Raw genomic sequence first — 20,546 nt, forward strand, 5'->3', positions numbered from 1 at the left:
AGAATGTTCAAAATCTATTCACAGAGACACTAATCTGAGACACATCAAAAATTTAAATCTCAGTTACAGCAAATTTAGGAAATGACTATTTTATTTTATATTTAATTATTTAATTTTCATTTTTGAGACAAGGTCTCAAGGTGAGGATTTACATTTAAATGTAACCAGCATTGACATGTAAACAGAGAGCTGCCATATGCTATTTGTCAAAAGTACTTTTGTCTGATTTTTGCTTTGGAATTAAAGCATAAACTTCCTTTAACCATTTTCACTTGACTAAAAAGACAATCACCAGACCAGCCCTAGTCTCCAACATTAGAATGCGCAGTGCTTTTGCCCTCTATCTTTTGTGGAGATGGACAGTGCCAGATGTGTTTCTTATTAACCATCTTGCTTTAGCTTTCCTAAGAAAATCTTTTCTTGTAGAAGTTAACCAATTTGGCCCCTCTCAGAGGGCAGTATACAACTGGAAATCCTAAGAATCCTTTTGCATAGACTTATTTTTTGTTGTTTTGGTTTTGTATAAATTTTATTTAAATTAGAAACAATCTTATTTTAGATATCAATCCCAGTTCCCTCTCTTCCTCCCATGCCCCCCACTAATCTCCTATCCCAACCCCCATCCTCTCCAGGGAGGATGAGTCCTTCCCTGAGGGATCATCAAAATCTGTTAAGTCATTTTGGGCAGGGCCTAGGCCCTCCCCTGTGTGTCTAGGCTAAGACAGTATCCTTCCATGGGAATTTGAAGTAAATGATGCTGGAACTCTGGAGGTTATGAAAGTTGGGCAGCTCAAAAGAAGGATAGCCTGATTTAATCATTTCATATTATCCAATAAGCTAGTGAAACTAAAAGTAAAATAGTATTCAGTTTTTAATCCAAAGGAAATTTATTTATACAACTTGTTCTGAGAATAAATGTGCCTTGTGAGTATTGGTATTGAAAATGATCCATACTCTTGACCTACATTTCAGCGGAGGGCCAGTCTTTCCTTCTAAACCACAGTGTTCGGGTCATACCTGCATCATCATAAAGGTTTGTGTGAGGTTTAAATAGAGTACTAATGACAGAGTAAGCCTCTGAGAGTATTATTCAGCATGATTAGAAAGTTCTTTTGTTCTTCCTTTTGCTTTGTATTCATAAACTAACCAGTTTTTAAAACATACCTTCCTTACAAACAAGAGGTCTTTCATTCAAGTGACTAGCAGTGGGAGACATCAAATATATATTTTAACTCTCTGAGATATAATAGGAAGAGTGAGCATTGATTTATGTAAATTTGTTGATTTGTTTTATTAATTAAAAGAGGAGACATAGAAAGAAACCACTTGCTAGCTCCTTACCCTGTCTGAAACAAGCTTGTGCCCCATGGTACAATGTTCATAGCATGATAGCCACACCTCTGTTCACCTTACACATCAAGCCACAGACTCCAATATTCCCACTCAACTCTTACTCCCTGACCCAGGATCTCTGAGAATAGACTAAGAGGTGGAAAGCAGTTTTACGCTACTCTACTTAAATAAGTCCTTTAACAGTGGGGAAGCACTCCACAGTTATGTTAGTGCACTACTGTTTTGTAAAGTTTGCAAAAAATCACCATAAAGAGAACATTTGTTTTGATCTTCAGTTTTATAGATTTCTCCTCAGAACTGATTGGTCCTGTTGTTTGGGGATATGGTGAAGCAATACCTTATGTTGGGAGCACACAGCAGAGGCAGCTAGGAATCAAATCTTGAAAGCTAGGAATCAAAAGGGAGGGTGAGAGGGAGGGAGGGAGGGAGGGAGGGAGGGAGGGAGGGAGGGAGGGAGGGAGGGAGGGAGGGAGGGAGGGTTTCCCAGTATTCCCTTTAGATGCACATTCCTAATGACCTAACTTCCTTCCTCTAGGCCTTACCTATTAAATGTCCCACCACATCCCATTTGTGCCAAGCTGAAGGACAAACCTCTAATACACAGGCTTTTGAGGAGCATTCCAGATAGAAACTGTAGCACGCACACTCCCTCCCTTCTAATGAATTCCAGGCATGCTTGTCTGTGGTAACAAATGGAGAGATTTGCAAATTACCCCTGACACCAAAGAATAACTACAGCAGCTTGCTAGCTTGCCCCATGTACCAAAACTGTGGTAGGCCTTCAGATGATTCTGTTTCTGATATAAAGAGCCCAGTACTACTGCTGAGGCTGGGAGCCTTTGTCTGCAGCTGACCATGGAAATTAGAATCTCTATGAGGTTGTGAGGACACCCCATCACCTCACAATTGCAAGGATTAAATCTGATTTGCAATCCTAAAACTCTGTAGGCATAGTCAATCAAAAGCAAATTCATTATCATATTTTGTAGTTTTGCTCCACACATCATTCTTATTTTAGAACATGTTCCAAGAAACACCATGGGAAGCTTAGTTGAATGGATTTTGCATGCAGAATTGAACAGAAAAAATATCCTACATAGTGTTCATCTGTAGTAAATATACAATTCTCTGGAGCTATTAGAGATTGATAATGAGTGTTTCAAGATTCCTGGTTTTGTTTGTTTGCTTGAATCCACTCCACAAATTTATTGTTTTGCAGAGCCAGCTAGCAAATATGTTCAGCTTTGTGGGCCCTTCCGGCATAGAAGAAGCTACTGTCAATGAATCCAGGAATAGACAAACATATGCTCAAATAAAACTTTATTTACAGACCCTAAAATTTGAGTATCTAATTCTCATGTCACAATTTTTTCATCTCAAAACCTTTCAACCATTTAAAAGTGGAGCGTGGCTTAGTCTAAGTCCCATGCAAAACCAAAAGCAAGATGGTTTTGGTCCAGAGGACTGTAAAGGAATCAGAATTCCTGGAAAGAAGCTGTCTATACAGGCTGATTAACTGATTAAACTGTAAGGAATATGGAAAGGCTGGAATGTTGCAGGTTCAGAGTCTAATTAAATTTCTCTCAACTCTTTTATCTCCCTAAAGAGTCATTTATTGTTCACCTTTCTGTCAGACATAACATCCTGATAAATAGATAAAGACCTTTGGAATATATTAACTTAAGGAAACCCTATTCTCCACCAGTCAGAGCTAAGGATGTTATCAAGTAACATCTGAGGTCTATTGGATTCCTCTACCTGAATGTAGCCACATCTCTGATGTTTCCACCAACAGATCTTAGAAATGCCTTGATATATAACTGTATTTGTGCCATGACCATTAAAAACTTCCTGAAACTACTTCCACTTTGGAACTACAGATCTCACAGTAACCAAAGCCTATGTCCCAGGTCATAATCACTCAAATTTAGGTTCAGAGTCTCTTACTCCCTTACTGTCTGATACTTGTAACACAAATTAATAAAGGCTGATATTGGGGTTCACCTTCAAGACGAATATCAGAAAAGCAAAGCTGACCACTAACTTCTTACCTCTACCTCAGACTGAATGGACTGGTCCTGTCTCCACAAGCTCTCACCAAGCCTCAGCATGACTGGAGAATGTATCTCTCTACTGAGACATTGTTTCTGTCTTATATATTTCCCTAATGTTGGGAATAAAGGTGTGAGCTTTAATTCTCTTTTAGACTGTTCACTCTTGTGTAGATATGAGTGGTCTTGGACTCACAAAGATCCGTCTATCTCTTAATCCTGAGTCCTAGGATTAAAGGTATGTAACACCACCTCCTAGCTTCTGGCTGCTGATATTAAAGGTGTGTGCCTGGCTTCTATGTCCTGTGGCTGACTTTGCTTTCTGAATCCTCAGGCAAGCTTTAATAAATCATAAACAGTATAACACCACACTTATTCTCTTTGAGGTGAGAGCTGTGTTGCTGCAGAACCCTTGACTGGTTTATTCAGGCTAATGTCCCATTTGTGTGACTACAAAGCCATTTCTTGACCCTATCTAGTGACACTTGATGCTCTAGCTGTAAGTAGGCCAGATGTGGTCGGCAGAGCAGCAGTGTCCACCCCTCCTGGGTGTTTGTAGAGATATAAAATCTAGGACTGCGTCTCAAACCCAGCAAATTGGAACCTCTATAGTTTTAATGACTCAACCATCACTAAAGAATTTTCTGGTGGTGCTGACTCCTGCAGGAGTTACAGAATCATTCTCTTAATTTGTAAGCTGAAAATGCTGATTTTGGAATGTTACAGGGATCGCTGTGATAATTCATCGTAAAGTCAACTAACAGGAAGTGAACACCTAGTTAGGGCCAGACTCTGCCTTGGTGATTTGAGATTATCAGCAAGAGTCTTTAGTGACTAGGGGATGTCTTATATCAGAGCTCCAGGGAAGCCTTTTGAGAGGCAGATTCCCTGTATCCTCTCTTACTATGTGAGATTTGTTCCTTTGGGCCACACCACCAGCTTAGGCAATGAATGTACTTGGCCCATGCTACCTGGGTGATTTCATTTCACTATTAATATCCTCTCGGCCACTAAAATAACTGATAGTTACCATGATGCCTGTCTCCTAGAATGCAATCATGCATGGGCTTGGGATTTGTAGGAACAATTTATCAAATAGTAGTGACAAACATCCCAGCAAGTGGCCTGTTGTCTGGCTGTTCTCATCAGGAGGGATGTCATTGCTTTCTCTGCTTTAAAATGCTGTGTGTCTGAGATCTGTCACTCACCATCCATCCTTCCAAGACACCGATAAGCAGGCATTTGAGAGTGAGACAAAGGTATGGGAACTCTTGGTGGGGGGTGGGAGTGGGGAAAGTGTGAAAGCGAGGAATACAAGAACATCTACCACATGGCTTCTCTGTCAGCCTGCCACCTGCCCATCAAGCAGCCCCTGGCAGGTTGTTGGCAGCCTGGAGCCAGGAGCATACAGCTCTTCTTCCCCTGCTGAGAATAGCAACTTTGAAAGATCACCAAGGAAACACCGTAGACAGGAAGTGTGTGTGTGTGTGTGTGTGTGTGAGAGAGAGAGAGAGAGAGAGAGACAGAGACAGAGACAGAGACAGAGACAGAGACAGAGAGACAGAGACAGAGACAGAGAGCGAGGGAGGGAGGAAGGGAGGGACGGAGGGAGGATAATAGAGACAGAGAGACAGAGAAACAAAAAAACTCATCCACAATTAAGCCCATAAGAGTGGGAAATGGCAGTTTACTGTGGGGTTGAAAGCACATGAACCCTGCTTTCTAATGCAGTGCCCAACTAAGAGCAAAAGCCAGTAATAGCTCTTTGAAGGAGAAGATGACACACGAAAGAACAAACAGCACATAACAAAGACAGCCAAGGTCAGGTGTGTCCTTGCTTGTTCTCTGGTGGCAGTCCTGGGAGAGTTGCTGCTTGGAGACCAGCACCTCCACACTCTGCTGGTTTCCCTGGTTTCTGCTTCCACCAGCGCTCAGCTAGCTCCTCAACAGCATTTTTGATGCCAGCCATTACTAAAGGAAGGAAAGGTAACAGAGTCTAGATTTGTTCTACTCTTAACAAAGGATATAAGGCTACTCTTCACAAAGGGTGTGAGGACATTTTACACAAACAGACTGTCTGAATATTAAGGCTCAGCATCCCTAGCAAACAAAAACATTTTCTATAATTGATACACCTATGGTGTAAAAGCTCAGAGATGCACTTTAAGCAATAAACTCAGGGAGGGTGATGATCTTGCCCACAGCCACCCAATTCCTAGTTCATAATAGCATTCTTCCTGTTTAAGGTCCCTCCATTAGAAGACTTCGTTATAGGGCTGGCTAATGCAGAGGGCTAATAATATATGCCACTTCTGCATTCCAGAGGAATTCCATCTTAGCAGCTAAGAAAGTGGTATGACAGTGTCATTCACACCCAGTCACATAGCTCATGTTGTTGTTAGCTATGGATCCAAGTTCCTGCTCTCCTGTGGCTCAGTCATCTTCTGTTGCCCAGATTTTGCTGACATGAAAGCTCTGTGAGTTCAGTGTCAATTTCTGAATGCCCTCTGACTGACTGGGACACACACCATCTCCATTTAGGGGCCATCTCTAGCTATGTGGCCATCTTCTCAAAAATACTAGAAATGTAATTCCTAGCTATGCACCCATTTTTCAGAGACCAGGTTCTACTTTGCAAGAAAAAAGACAAATTCTATTGCATGTTTGACCATCTCAAATGCAAGACACAAACTCAGGCCTTCATCAGGTATGCTGCCCAAAGGTGTTGTCATAGCATCTAAGACATCTCAAACACTTCCTCAGGTCCTTTTAGGGATATTACTCCCTTAGAGGGACTAACTAGTCTTTATAGGCATGATGGCTGACTTCTATGCTAAGAATCCCTTCATTTTCCCAATTAGAATGTAGTTCTGTTGAGGTGGTGAATTCACTTTTCTTGTTAATAATTGTCTCTCTGACACAATGATGTCAGGTGTGCTCAGTGAGTACTTAAGAATGGGAAGTAAAGAGAAAAGTGTGTTCTAGAAGAATCAGGATCCTCCTATGTGTATTTGTTTCATATAAGTAGCCACAAAGTGGGCTGGTCAAAGCTCTGGGCTCATTCCACTTTGGAATAACAATTGTTTACCTGCACACAATCTTGAAACTTCTAATAACAATGTTGAATGCTTCTAAATACAATGGGGTGTTACACACAAACAAACAGGAATGGTCTAGTAATTGTGCTATAATGTGGGTAAATTTCAAAATAATACTAAGTGGAAAAGCCAAGTATTCCATTTATACATAATCCTAAGACATACCAACTATAGTGACTAAAAGGAGGTCAACAGAGTCCTGGACACAGGAAGGTGTGGAGAATAGCAGGTAGAATAACAAAGAGTATACAGAAATTTGGGGGGATTAATGGACTGGTTCATTTTCTTTTCAGAGCAGTGGGTTACTGAGTGTTTTACAACTATATGATTTAAATATGTGGGCTGTATTTAAATATGTATGTATCAAATATGTCATCTGTATTTCAATAAAACTGTTAAATATAACTAAATAAATGTAACATTAAAAATATAACAACAATGGCCTGCATTGTCCACAACATCATTCCTAAGCTTTGTATGGTTTGTGTCTTTAAAAATACTCTAGATAAAGCCATATATGTTCTTGTGAACCTGCTGTGGTGGTATATTATTTATGATTTATTAAAGCTTGCCTGAGGATTCAGAAAGCAAGGTCAGCCACAAGTCATAGAAGCCAGGCATACACCTTTAATCCCAGCAACCTGAAGCTAGGAAGTGGTGGTACACAGATTTCGTCATAGGACTAAGATTAAGAGGTAGACAGATCTCTGTGAGTCCAAGGCCACCCAGATCTACACAAGATTGATCCAGTCCTAAAGAGAATCAGCTCACATAAAGATGATCTCAGCATCTGGGATCACACACCTTAAACCCAGCATATGGAATTTTTATAAGACAGGAGCAAGGTCTCAGTGTCCAGTGTTCATTCTCCAGCCACTTGAGAATAAAAATGCCCAGCCCTGTTAGAGGTAAGAGTGCTCCAGTAGCTTGACTGCTTTGCTTCCCTGATGCTCAGGTTGAACCCCAATATCTGTCTCTGGGTCCGTTTATTTTATTTTATTTTTCGTGTTACAACCTGTAATTAGAACACTTGAAAGCTGAAGCAGAAAGATGGTGAGCCCAAGGTCAACCTGGACTACAATGCAAAACTATCACAAAGCATGCCAATATGTGTCTGTTTTAATGATGGGGTTGATAAAACACTCATTCCTGGTACTTTTTGAAGAAATGACACAATTCGATTGATTCTTGTCTGAGTTTGGCTTCTAGTTCAGAAGTTATCTAAACTCTGTCGACAGTGTGACACTTAGACTTTCCAGTATGCACTCATTCATATTAACTTTCATATTCTCCAATCTGCTTCTACTCAGGTTCCGTAGCCAAACCCATTGCTGACTTGCTGGTCCAGGTGCCCAGCAACCCCCTACCACTACCATGGCCGAAGACGCAGATATGCGCAATGAGCTGGAAGAGATGCAGAGGAGGGCTGACCAGCTGGCTGATGAGGTAAGGAATAGAGAGGCAGGAGGTAAGCCAAACACTGGAAGGTGGACGGTTGAATTCAGATTCTGAGAAAAGACTTCTTCAATGTCTCATTTTTTTTAAGGTGAAAAAAGAACTTTCTTTTTCTCTAAGATTCCTGCAGGCTAGGCAGAGTTGATTATAAGGCCCCAATACAAATTAATGTCTTATCCCTGACGCGTGGCTCCAAGACACTTGGGAAGGCAGGGTCCTCTAGGAAAACCTTCATCTTTGGATGTCTTACAGCATGCCATAGTTACATCAATAATGAAGGTTACTAAGTGTGGCTATTATTAAAATTGAAGTACTATATATATATATATATATATATATATATATATATAGCAATGGTAGTATGAGCTCAAAAACCATTGCTTGTAGTAAGTTTAGCACATTTTTCTGCTATCTATGTCCTTGAGTAATTTATACTCACTGTATATAAGAAATGGAAATCCCATAGAACAGTTGATGCAGATCTCAACTTCAGGGTCAGTTTACCACACTGCACTCAGAAATCAAATAGAAAGCAATTATTTAGAACTAATAATTGCCAAACAATATCAATTGTGCTTGCTTTATTGTTTGTTGATTACCTATCATTAAGACAAAAGGGAAAATATTAATAATCTAGATAAAACTTTTAAAGTATGCATGTCTGTAGCTATTCCATTAAGAAAATAATATACAAAGTTGGGGGTGGAGAGGTAGGTTTGGATCAGAGAGGAACTAGGGGTAAGAGTGGAGGAGGTGAATATGATCAAAATATTTGTAAGACATTCTCAAATAATAAAAATTTTAATATAAAAATTTTGGGGAAGTCCTCTATTATTTGGAAACTTATTTTCCAACAAAAAATATCACCTTCTTTACTAATGAGTCTAATTCTAGCATTAAATCTTCACTGCTTCAGTTTCTTCTTATTCATGAACATAAGTGAAGTTGTCCAGTTCCAGTGACTATTTTGGAATTACACTAGTTCATCATATGATGAGTCATAGATACGCTACACAAAAAACTGACAGGAGTTTTCTGTGAGAATGAGCCTGCTACATAGAACTGATAGCCAAGCACGCTGTGTTCATTATGTGTCAACTCTGTGCTCTTTGTGTTTCATATCAGTACAATAAATGTGAATATACACAAATGTACTCATTTTTCCCCAACAGTCTGTTGTTAAGCATTTGCCAACACACCATTACTAAAGGGAGTCCACTTTAAGTCCTTTGCAGCAAAGGATTCACATCCTGCAATCCCATGCAGAAAGAAACATGTCCAACATAAATTTGAATACCTGAAAGCAGGGTTTTGAGAAATCACACTGGTTGTTGCATTGGAACTATGTTAAATGAACTGAGAACAAAGTGGTGATGCTGTGCCTGAGGGACCAGCTGCCAAGTTCAGAACTTTCTTCATGCTTTTTCTTATCTAAGAATGAAGGTAATTACAGCTGTCTCCTATGGGATAGTTATTTCAAACTTGCTTGATTTTTTTTCACCCTAAGGCGACAGCTTAATTTGTATTGATAACAACTTCCAGTTGTGTTTCTAGGAGTTTTAAAGGAAACTTGTTAAACTCATCTCTCCTCATGAAAACTTATGTTTGTGTTTAAAATTCAATATCCCTAGTTCAAGGAGGCCAAAGTTGTCCTTGAAGTATATGAGATAGTTTTCCGGGCATCTGGAGCATACAAAATGATTTGTCCAGATTACTTTGCCTTTGATATCAAGATCAGCCTCATATGGTTTTGGTTTTATGAAGATAAGCTTTCATATGATTGCTTTGGGAAATCTGATCATGTAGAAAGCCCAATAGGAAAGAGAATAAAATTGGAAAGACATTTGGTGTTTCCGTTGCAAAGTTGAAGTCATGTGTGATAGGGACCTTTGCGTTTCTCATGTGAAGAAAGTATTTCTGACTTTCCTAGTGTTCTGTTACTGCCTTTGACAGTGTTTATGTTTTTCCATCTTAGTCCCTGGAAAGCACCCGTCGCATGCTGCAGCTGGTTGAAGAGGTAAGGTGTGGAGTCTATTAACATAAACTAGGTCCCTATGTTGACATGTTCATTCCTAGCTCCTATTGTTTTTTCCTAAACCATGGCTTTCTGGCTTCCAATATGGGTGTAGACTAATAGAAAACCAGAAAATACTGGAGATGTTGGCATGAGTTAGTAGCTAGTTATCAAGGTGACCTCACCACTCTCCAGGCCAGGCTATCCTCTGTAGTGTATAGTACAGAGAAACCTACCATTTCTAAGCTCCTGTTCCCAATAGCTTCCAAAGTGGGTCCCAGTAAGCAGGCAGAATGGTGCTTAACCTATGAAGGAATTACCTATGTAAAAATTTTCATTTGTAATAATTTTGTTGCAGCATATTACAGTTAATCTAAAATTCTTTTCTGACTCCAACTATATTTATAACGTTGAAAAATAAGTATTTATGCAAGCAAGCATATTATCTTTTGAAATTGTATTTAATGTCCAATGCTAAAATTTAAGAAAAAATAAGAAAAATCTTAAACAAAGAGAAAAATCTAGTCCAATTAAGTAAATATAAAAGTTCTTTTATATGACTGACTCTGGATTGCACATCCATTTCTAAAGCATTTGCAATTCATGGTTAATGAATCCCAAACTATTTTTAAATGGGCAAAATAGGGCAGATAGCAATAATGGAATCAAAAGAGCTTTTGCAATAAAACCTACTCATTCCAATTTGATAGAACAGCAGTCAACCAGGAAGAATAAATGGATTAATTGAACTTGCCCATTGGGAGAGATGGAGTAGAAAAAGAATGGGCTGGACTATATTTATCTTAACCTAATAAAGAAGTCTAATGGTTTTTATTCAGCAAGATGATGCTTTAGCCGTGGTTTGAATGTGACTGCTTATCAATGTATAAATTCATGTGTGATTATCTTTTCTAGAGATCTTGGGCTTTCTCTGACAGAATGATTAAATGAGCCTATTCACCCACCCTATGCTACTATAAATTGCTTATGCAATGACATGAAAGGGAATGGGGAAAAAAAAGAGATGAATTTTACAAAGGCTTAGAGAAAAGGCAGCTGCCTCTTACAACATTGGAGAAAATGCTGTCTTCTTTTATTCCTGAAGCTGAAGCTCCTCACCTAGGGGTGAAATGTGGATAAAGGTGAATGACCACAGCAAGAGTGGGGAGAAGTAATGATGCATTCTCTGAAAAAAAAGTTTGTTATTTCAAAAATGACAAACTGAGCTCGGAGTGCAGCACAGATGGGCTCCCACAAAGAGGCAGGCCTACAGGGCCTCAGCAGCATAGCAGAGCAGCCTTCCGCTCTAAATGAAGGGAACTGTCTGCTTTTGCTCCATTCTAGGGACACTACTCATGCAGAAATGCTTACATGACAAGAAGGAAACAGATAGCCCCCATCCAGGAGTGCAGACCATTTGGCATTAATGTGTTATTTTCCAATTTGTTGCAAGCAAAACACAAAAACAGCAAGAGCTTGAAGCATTTTTACATGAGCTGAGATTAACATGAAGGGAGCTCACTAGTTAACTGCTATAATTATTTTATGGTATGCTACATTATTATTATCACAATATAGTTTGTGACCTACAACCAGAGAACTCACTTTTCACTTGCTTATGTAAATACATGTATATATGATGTGCATTTCTCTAGCTCTCTCCAATTTGCTCAGTTGTACAATGTTGAAACATTAGTCAGACTGTGGAGAGTAATAGAATAAATGGATTGCAATGCACCCTTTTGAACTGGCCCTTTGTCCTTCAGAGTCTTGCGAGCATGAACCCTTCTCTCTTACATGTCTTCTCAAAATGAAAGTAGTGTCAGCCTGTCTTGCAAAAATCTATTTGCTCTAATTTATTCTAAGAATAAAAGCTCCATTGATTGAAGTAGGATTCTCAAGTTATATGTTTTTGTTTCTCCTAAATTGTTTCTCGATCAAGCATGACGTTGAGTCTTAGATCAAGAAATGAAAGAGATAGGTGAAATCTTTTCCAACTAATAAGTAAGAGGAGGCTGTAAGACATTTCATCCTTAGGAAATGGTGAGCAGGGCATTATTGGAGTAGACTGGATTGCTCTTACTTCCTCCTGGGTCATTGTATATTTATAGTGAAACATTCATCATGTCTAGGGCATTGGTTATTCAGATTATGTTCTGATTTTCAATCAAAAAGGAAATTCCCTTTAAAGAGAATCAGTATTAAATATTCATCAAGGGCAGAAATTATTTGGAAAATATGAGCTTTGATATACCAGGATCTTACTCATAACCCCAGAATTCATCAGTGCTACATAATTTGAATTGAACTGAACTTTTATTGAATTCAGTTTCAAAGACAGGAAAGGTTACTAGAATTAGGAAGTCTCCCTAAGGCAAATAGTCCACTTCCTATGAAAGCACAGCTCTACACGATCCCTAATGAACTACATGGTATAACAGCAGAGGAGCCTGGGGACCTGACTTTTAAAAGGAGTCATCATCAGCATTTCAAGGATGATCTAAAGTTACTCAGAGGTCAGTGTGTAACTTTCAGAAAAGCAGTATCATAGACAAGTACAAAGGTTAAAGACTTGGTAGCACTTGGTTCACAGGCTGGAGTTGGGAACTTAATTTGGGTGTGTATATTTTATCAGATATTTATGTAATACCTAACATTGGAGATGGGAGAGAAGATACAAATGGATTTACTATAGGGAAACCAACATGTAAATAGCTGCCCAGGTTCAAGATCATACCTGCCTTGGAAGCATAAAAGAGAAAAGAATTAAATCTAGAAGGAGAATCATTAAGATGTTCTCCAGGAGAAAATATTTGAGAAGAAAAAGGTTAGCTCTGCTGATGCTAAATGCAGAAGTGAAGTCTGAATATCACTGTCTAGAGCTATGATGCTTGAGTCAGAGTAGGCCATACTGGTTTAGGGAGGCAGATTTGAAAGCATCACAGAGCCTGCTTGAAATAGTTCCTGAAACACTAATATTTCATGAATGTTTTAGCATAATATCTCTTTCTATACCAGCTTGTCTTTTAAAATGCTCTGGCAATAAACCACAGATGGAGATGTGAGATTTTTCACTTCAAAATTTTATCAAATCAAGGTGGCAGTTCTTTTTATTAAGCAGATGTGACATCCTTCAGAGTTCAAGAGAATGTCTGGGTGTTCAGGCTTTAAGGAAGATGCCTTGGAGTTTGGGGCAAGTACCCCAAAAGGACTGAAACAAAATATTCTATAAATACTGGCTTGGTTCTTTGGCTAAATAAATTAATCAATATGTTTTAAAAATAAAAATAGAAGAATAAATTTAACAAAAGCAAGAAATGAAAAGAAGCATTTCCAACTCCTTTTAGATGGGTTATTTCCCCATCTAAAAGTCAAACACAAATGAAGAATTGAGTTTGGGTAAAACTAGAGCCACTTCCTCTCACTCTCTATCTAGACATTAAAGCACACGACTCTTCCACGAATTTGAGAGAGTAATATTCTGCTTCCTATATTTTTGGTTGTGAGCCTAGCCTTTAACGGCTGAGCCATCTCTCCAGCCCAATATTCTGTTTCTTTTGCAATATTTTGCCCATCTCTGCCCCTCCGTCTTCTAGATCTCATAAGAACAACCCAATTATTTTGATAAAGCCATCAGCAAAATAATGGAACCAAATTTAAGTTCAAACTTTTATTGAGAACCTACCATGTGCCAGCTATGAGTTTAGAGCCATCATTATCACCATTAGAATCAAATATATGTTAGTTAACACATATAGCCACATTTTATTGCTGCCTTGATTTCCCTCTTTAACTCAGAGGACTTTGAGACATTTAGTGGTTAAGTGACTTGCTTGAGACACACAGCAGGAAATGGTAGATGTGATATTCATGAACCCTATTTCAGAGTATGGGTTCCTACATACAGCATTTCAGTTTCATCCTGTCAAAACTTTCTTTTCCTTTGGGAAGTCCACATCAAGCAAATTGATCTGAGGATAGTAGCCTATTCTAAACATGCTGAAATTCCCTTCAAATCAAATCCAACATCAGAATGTATTCTCTCTTGAATCCCACTCAGTCACCCATGAACTGAACTAGCTTTGAGATGGCTATACTGTGTAGAAGTCATTTCATCTGTATTATTACAGTGGAAAATGTGAGAGCTCTTACTGCCCCCATATGACCTCAGGGTGAGCTGAGACATAGAACAGTTGAGATTGGAGCAGTAAGACTTCAAAGAGAGACCTAGAATTTAGAATCATTTACTGAATCCAATCCCATTGACTAAGTTGTTTCTAAAACAGAGAAATACCATTGAGAAACAAGCTATACATTTTTTTCTATCCTTTATTCTTAATGTCTGGGACAGAGTAGCTGTCCGGTACACATTTTATTGAGTAAGTGAATGAAAAAACATACAAACGAAATAATAGTAAATGCAAGAAAAGGGGATAAAAAGAGATGAACCCACCAAGCACACCCCCTTACTTTGTGTCTCTGACTCTACCTTCAATGTGGGAAATGGTGAAACTGTGGAAGAGTCACCCAATTTTCCAGCACAACCCAACTTTTCTGACCCCCAGGCCAACTCTTTCCACTTATGTTCTCCCCAACTAGGACAGTGTCAAACACTCTTACTCCTCCCATCTAATTCAGTTCTAGTTTGGAAACATGCAGCACCTAATTAGAAACATGTAAAATTATACTTGCAGGTCATCATACAAATAAGTAATACTCATTATACATCATGGGATCCTATGACCTATAAGTAGATGAGAACTAGATTGATAAAAGTCACCAACTTTTCTCCATCTTCGGTCCCCAGCAGAATGGAACAGGATGTTTGAGCAGAAAATGCTCTCTGACATGCTTCTGTACTGTCAGATCCATATGCCTGAATAAGCCGTCTGCTTCTCATTATACTGTCTCATAAGCAATGGCTAGCAAGTGCAGAAAAGGGATCACTAAAATGTGGACTTAGGGTAGATAGAAGTCCATTCAAAATCTACTTAAAGAAAGACTTCAAGATGCCTTTTGTGGGTCAATAATCTCTCTGCTCAGTCAAGTCCTCCTGTAGCATGCAATAGAGCAGGTTAGATTCCTAGACATGGAAACTCCCAAATCAAATAAGACAGCATCTTCACCTCTTCTTCCCCCACCCACTCCCAGTCTCCTCCTCCCAGTAACCTAGGTAGTCATGGTCTGTGTGGATAAAAAGCAATGAGAGAAGGTGTATTTCTAGAGATTTCCACAAAAAGGAACTGCAGTGACCCCAGAGAGGAGTGATTCTCTCATACTGAATCATTGTGCAGACTGTGGATTTCAGAGCAAAATATTTTCTGATCTCACTCTGTGTCCCATATCTTGAAGAACTTCTCTCCACAGATCAAAATCAGAAATTCAGTTTCCTTTTGAGCTGTGCTTCCCAGCTTCTGGAAAGCCACACTCTTCTGAGATAAACTTAAGCACCAGGTCTCCAAAATCCTTATGTGTCTCCCATGGGTCATGTATCTCCCTTATGAACCTCCCCTGGCCATTAGTGACAATTTTTGGTTAAAACTTGCTAGAGAAGAAAATTCAACCTAGAAGACTGTTAAAATGTTGCTTTAACTCTACAGGTATAAAATGATTGTATGGTATTAAGTACATACATTCTAATTTGCACTTACGGTATTGAAGGACACAGGCCCACCTTCTGGAGGGTGTGCTGCATGTCTCTCCTCATGGCTCTGAGATTCACTGATAAAGTTCACCCTTTACCAGTTCCTCTGGTCCCTACCTAGCCCCTTAATGCTCTAGTCATGTATCTTCCCTTTGTTTCCCTTTGGTCCTTCTTCATTTTCCATATTTAAGGATAATTGTCTCTTTACTGATTTCTCTTTCTCTTTTCTCTTTCTAACTCCTTTTCAACTTTGCTACCATTATTGGAATATAGAGTAAAGATGCTGGTATCAGGACTTTGGTTATGTTGGATGAACAAGGAGGTAAGTTCAGATTTCTTCAGTAAGAACAATTCCTCAATTGAATAAAGTTACAGTGTTCCATTTTTTGTGAACCCTCAGGTGGCCATTCTGCATGCATTACATGTGTATATAAGTGTAAGGTTTCTAGAAAGTTCATCTTGCTAATTTTCTTTCTCTATTGAAATTGTTGAATGTGGGGCTGTCAAGGCCTTCTTTATGACTTAATTAATGATACTGATGTCTCTACTATGTACATCAATGTAACAGATTTTAAAAGCAAAATCTATGTGTGTTTCTTAAAAGACAATATATTAGAAACTTTCCTATTCTTCTTACCACCAAACTTTCCCAATAAATTTACCTAGTTTCCTTTCAATAATATCCAAGTTATGGAATATAGTATTGAGGTTATGCATTTCTCCTGACCACCCAAATTTAGTGTCTGGGTGTTTTGGTTTTCAAGTCATTACAGAGATTCCCTGAAATAACTAAAAATTATTTCTTCATAGGGTGTCTGGAAAGTAGAAATTTTAACCAATCATAATATTAGAGCTATTTTTAAAGCATTTTTGGAAAGTCTAGGAGCAATAATACTCAGAGTCAAGATGTTGGTATATCATCTCTACACACTAAAGTAGAAACTATAAGGGAAATCCCATATTTTCCTTTGACTCAAAATATTTAGCAATATAAGTGATAATATACATAATTCTAGGCACAAGTTCTTTACCTGTTTTCATTTTGAATTCTTATAATAATGAGATACTTGAACATTTTCATGCTTTGTAAAGGCATTAAAAAATTATGATCGTGATTTTTTCCCCAGTGGCAAACATAAGAATGTAAAACCCAGTCCAGCTGTGGTAAACTCCGAGCACAATTTTCAAACTGAGAGGAAAATTGTCATGCTGGTCGCCTGGCATAAAACACTTTTCCCAAAATACAGAGAGCTTCTGCGTATCATCAAAGGGAAATAACTTTTTTTAAATGGGAAAAAGATATAAAGCTTTAGTTTGCAAGTAGACATGAAAATATTCTCTCAACCATCATTGATAATGGCATGACAGTTTTTAGCAAATTGATACAGAATTTAAAAACTGATAACAACCAATGGTATAGTATGTTGGGAAAATTGAAACTCCTCATTTGCACATGATTTCTATGGGCTGATACACATGTTATAAGAAACAATTTGATAATAATATCTTCAGTTTTTTGAAGTACAACAGTGTTTGACCAAAACATCCCATTCCTAGGACTTTGTACTGCAATTAATCATTTACAATTATGTGAAGAAAAATGAATATGCCTTACTAGTAGTTGTATGAGACTAGGAATAATTTAAACGTTTGTTAGTGGAAAAATCAACTAAGTCAGCCATGATATGGCATGAAGAGATGTTCTACCATCAACACAGTGCTTAAGTGTTTAATGACTTCTGGAGAGTTAGAGCTGGAATAAGAAGAAAGGAGAGAAAGCATTTGAAGTATTTTGAGGAGCAATTAGAAGCATTTGAAATTTATTGGGGAATGCCTATGGTGGATAAATGTAGAGAGTAGAAGCCCATGATGGCTGAGTGTGATAGTAAGAGCCTTCAGATGTGATATGGGTCTAACACCTGGAAAGGGGGCTAGAAAGAAAAGGAGAATAGAGTGAGAGGACCCCAGAACAAAGAACTGTTCTGAGAAGGTCTCAGCTATGTTAATGGGGTGCCCTAGAGCTAAGATTGCTACTTCCAAGTAAAGAAGAGAGGACCATGTTGAGCAGGAAGACCACAAACCTGGCAGCCCCACTATACATAGATATTGACTTGTAGCATCTTGAAAAAGCATAACCTTAGTATGAACACCGTGCAACTCATAGATGCAAAGCTATAGTCCACTTCTCTGACAGGTTCTTCCCAATGCTATCACAAAGGGGCTTTTGTTTTTATAATATTTATTTGTGTTAAACTTTTTAAAGAATATACATAAAATAATTATAAAATGGGGGGAAAAAGAATCATACACCAACCTCACCACTTTTTTCCCACTGTTCAAATTAGTTTGTTGAAATCTCTAAAATTTAGAGTCCAGTTGAGTTCTGTTCTAAAGGGTCAGTCTTGAGATTTGCTGTAACTCCTTGCTGGTGTGATCTATGTAGCAATGTCTCAACTCCGAAATGTGTGGTGCAACAAGCCATTGCTTGAAAAGTTGTGAAACAGAAGGTGCCCACGTAGAAGAGTGGCAAACCAGCTCTTTCAGTTAATAGACAGCAGTGTGGGGAAAGAAGCTTTACAGCAGCAGGGAGACTTGGTACAAAATCCCTATACTTATACAAAAGTTCATAATTCTTAAGCATGATAATTCCCACAAGCATCTAGATATTATTATCTAAAAAACAAAGAACGGATTGTCCTGACAGGATAATGAGTGTTTTCAACTGGAAAATTTTGGAGTCCTCTGGGAAGCATTTTCCCATGAGAGCTTGTGTTATATCAGATGTGTAATAAGCAGCTCATACTGGCAATCAATCAACCAATAAATAAATAAATAAATAAGATTGCAATCGTAAATATGCAAAAGTGGGTGGTCTCGGGCTTGTCTTAAGAGGTACACATTTCATTTTTACTAGGAACTTAGGCGCTTAACAAGTGACATGAGTGTACCCACCACTATCTTCCTTGCCTCTTAATAAGCATATTTAATTCTGCTTGTGCAATGTTGACTTGTTGAGATCAGTAATTGATTTTGATTTCTCTTCAGTTAATGCTGTCCTAATTTTGTCTATGCCTGACATCCAGAATATTAACTATTTCTACTTCGCAGCTACTCAAGGAAACACAAGCAACAACCATCCTGCTAGAGAACCATTGCACCTACTGTGGAGGCAGCCCAGACCTCTGCAGGTTGTCCAACTGAACAGTTGCTCTGGGAAATTCATTATGAAATTCTTGTTTTAGGCCCAGGTATCAGGGGACACCAAGGAGCATCAGGCATGACACACAACTCTGGACATATACAGAGCCCTGGGACTTTAGTTCCCCTTAAAATGATGTCTTCCAGGAAAACCCCATAATGGCTCTGTATTAACATGGATAATCTAACTTTTCACTTCCATGTCTTTCATTTCTTTTGTTAGTCTTTTCTGGGTTGTTTGTTTTGATGACTCAGTCCAGGCTCTCTGAGAATGTACCTGTGATGAGCTCTAAATTAAACAGTAAAATCTCTTGCCAGAAAAAAGACAAAATCAAAGCCAACCTAGAGGGCCATCCAACCACCTTAAAATGCCATTGCACTACAAAGCATTTGACAAAATATCAGACCCCCGTGCTGATCCACTCACTAACTTTAGTTCTGAATGACTCAAGCTTTCCAATGTGGTAGCCACTGTGGATATGTGGTTATATCACTATGTTTAAACTAATTTCATAGTGTTCAACACTGTTAAGGGAAGTGGAAATCATATAGGCAGTGTCTTCTAACTGTGTATTAGTATGAAAACTTGCATACTAGGGAAAACACTGTTTTTCTTTAGGACCAACCCCAAAATTCTAAGGGTCTTATATTCCTCTACTTATAATGGTAAAAAAGATGTCTAAACAAATCCCTAAGAATCTATCTTCTACTGGTGAATCTATCAGAGACAATTGATCACTCAAATATTATGGCAAACAAAAAAATGTTTCCGTCAGTGCTAACAACATTCAGTGTTGTCTACGAGAAGACAGAAAGACTCATGACAAAAAAAAAAAAAAGAGTTCTCTTCTCAATCTCCAAGAACAAGCACAAAAGCTTAGGGAGAGAAGACGTAGTCAACCCTGTGCAGTATGCATGAGACCCTCACAGATGCAACTCAACACGGGAATGAAATGAACATGGAAGTTCTCACAAACTTCCTATTCATGCTTCATGGAAATTATTCCAAGGCTACCAAGTTTAATGTGTCAAACATGCCCACAAACGCAACTCAGCACAGTAAATATTGTAGCCAGAACACCTGGATAAAATAGTTCTAGGCATTTTTTTTATCATATTCAGCCATTAGATTTTTCCCTTACAGTCAAACTTTTGCTAACAAAGCTGGAAATCCATGGCAGAATGTAGCTTTCATGGATGTGTTAACTTTTATCTTTCAATTATCTAACTCAAAGGTCCAACACTTTAAGGTCAGTTCATAGACACGAATTACCTCCTATCCCCAGAGCCATCAGGGATAAGGCTTCCAAAATGTTGTCAGAGAGTCATGATTTTTGCAAAAACAAAATATGTATTCATTCTTTTCTAACTGAAGAGAAATGTACCAGGAAGTACAGCCATCTGAAGATGCATCCCTTTGGAATGCACATTGCTGCCAATGTTTGTGCCCTGCAATGAATTTGCCCTTTGAGCCCAGATACCTCCTTAAATTCATCCTAACACAGTACTCTTCAAGCTATCAGCAATTCTTTGATTTGAACCTCATTTCTATTTGTATGCATGATGGTTCTTCATTCAATGACATGTTGATAAAAGCATGAACCATGTCAACCAAGACATATAGGAGGCCAAGAAAAATTTAAAGGTTTCAAGAAAATACTCTGTCCTTTGCATTATACCCTAATCCTCTCACACAAGTATTATATTTGATTCATAAGCTTGTTTATTATGTT

The 20,546-nt window shown here is 38.4% G+C and overlaps 1 protein-coding gene across 3 annotated transcripts in view; it reads left to right on the forward strand.

Moving 5' to 3' along the window:
• Positions 1-20,546, forward strand: part of Snap25 (synaptosome associated protein 25) — a 77,716-nt gene that overhangs the window by 41,765 nt on the left and 15,405 nt on the right. For all 3 annotated transcript variants that reach the window (XM_005068687.3, XM_005068686.3, XM_021226379.2), the window contains exons 2-4: positions 7,813-7,948; positions 9,933-9,974; positions 15,889-15,937. In XM_005068687.3, coding sequence (XP_005068744.1) covers positions 7,877-7,948; positions 9,933-9,974; positions 15,889-15,937 — 163 coding nt within the window. In that variant the 5' untranslated portion in view covers positions 7,813-7,876. The remainder of the gene's footprint in view (positions 1-7,812; positions 7,949-9,932; positions 9,975-15,888; positions 15,938-20,546) is intronic.

The sequence above is a fragment of the Mesocricetus auratus genome, unplaced genomic scaffold (assembly GCF_017639785.1).
Source record: "Mesocricetus auratus isolate SY011 unplaced genomic scaffold, BCM_Maur_2.0 Super-Scaffold_100004, whole genome shotgun sequence".
NCBI classification, from domain to species: Eukaryota; Metazoa; Chordata; class Mammalia; order Rodentia; family Cricetidae; genus Mesocricetus; species Mesocricetus auratus.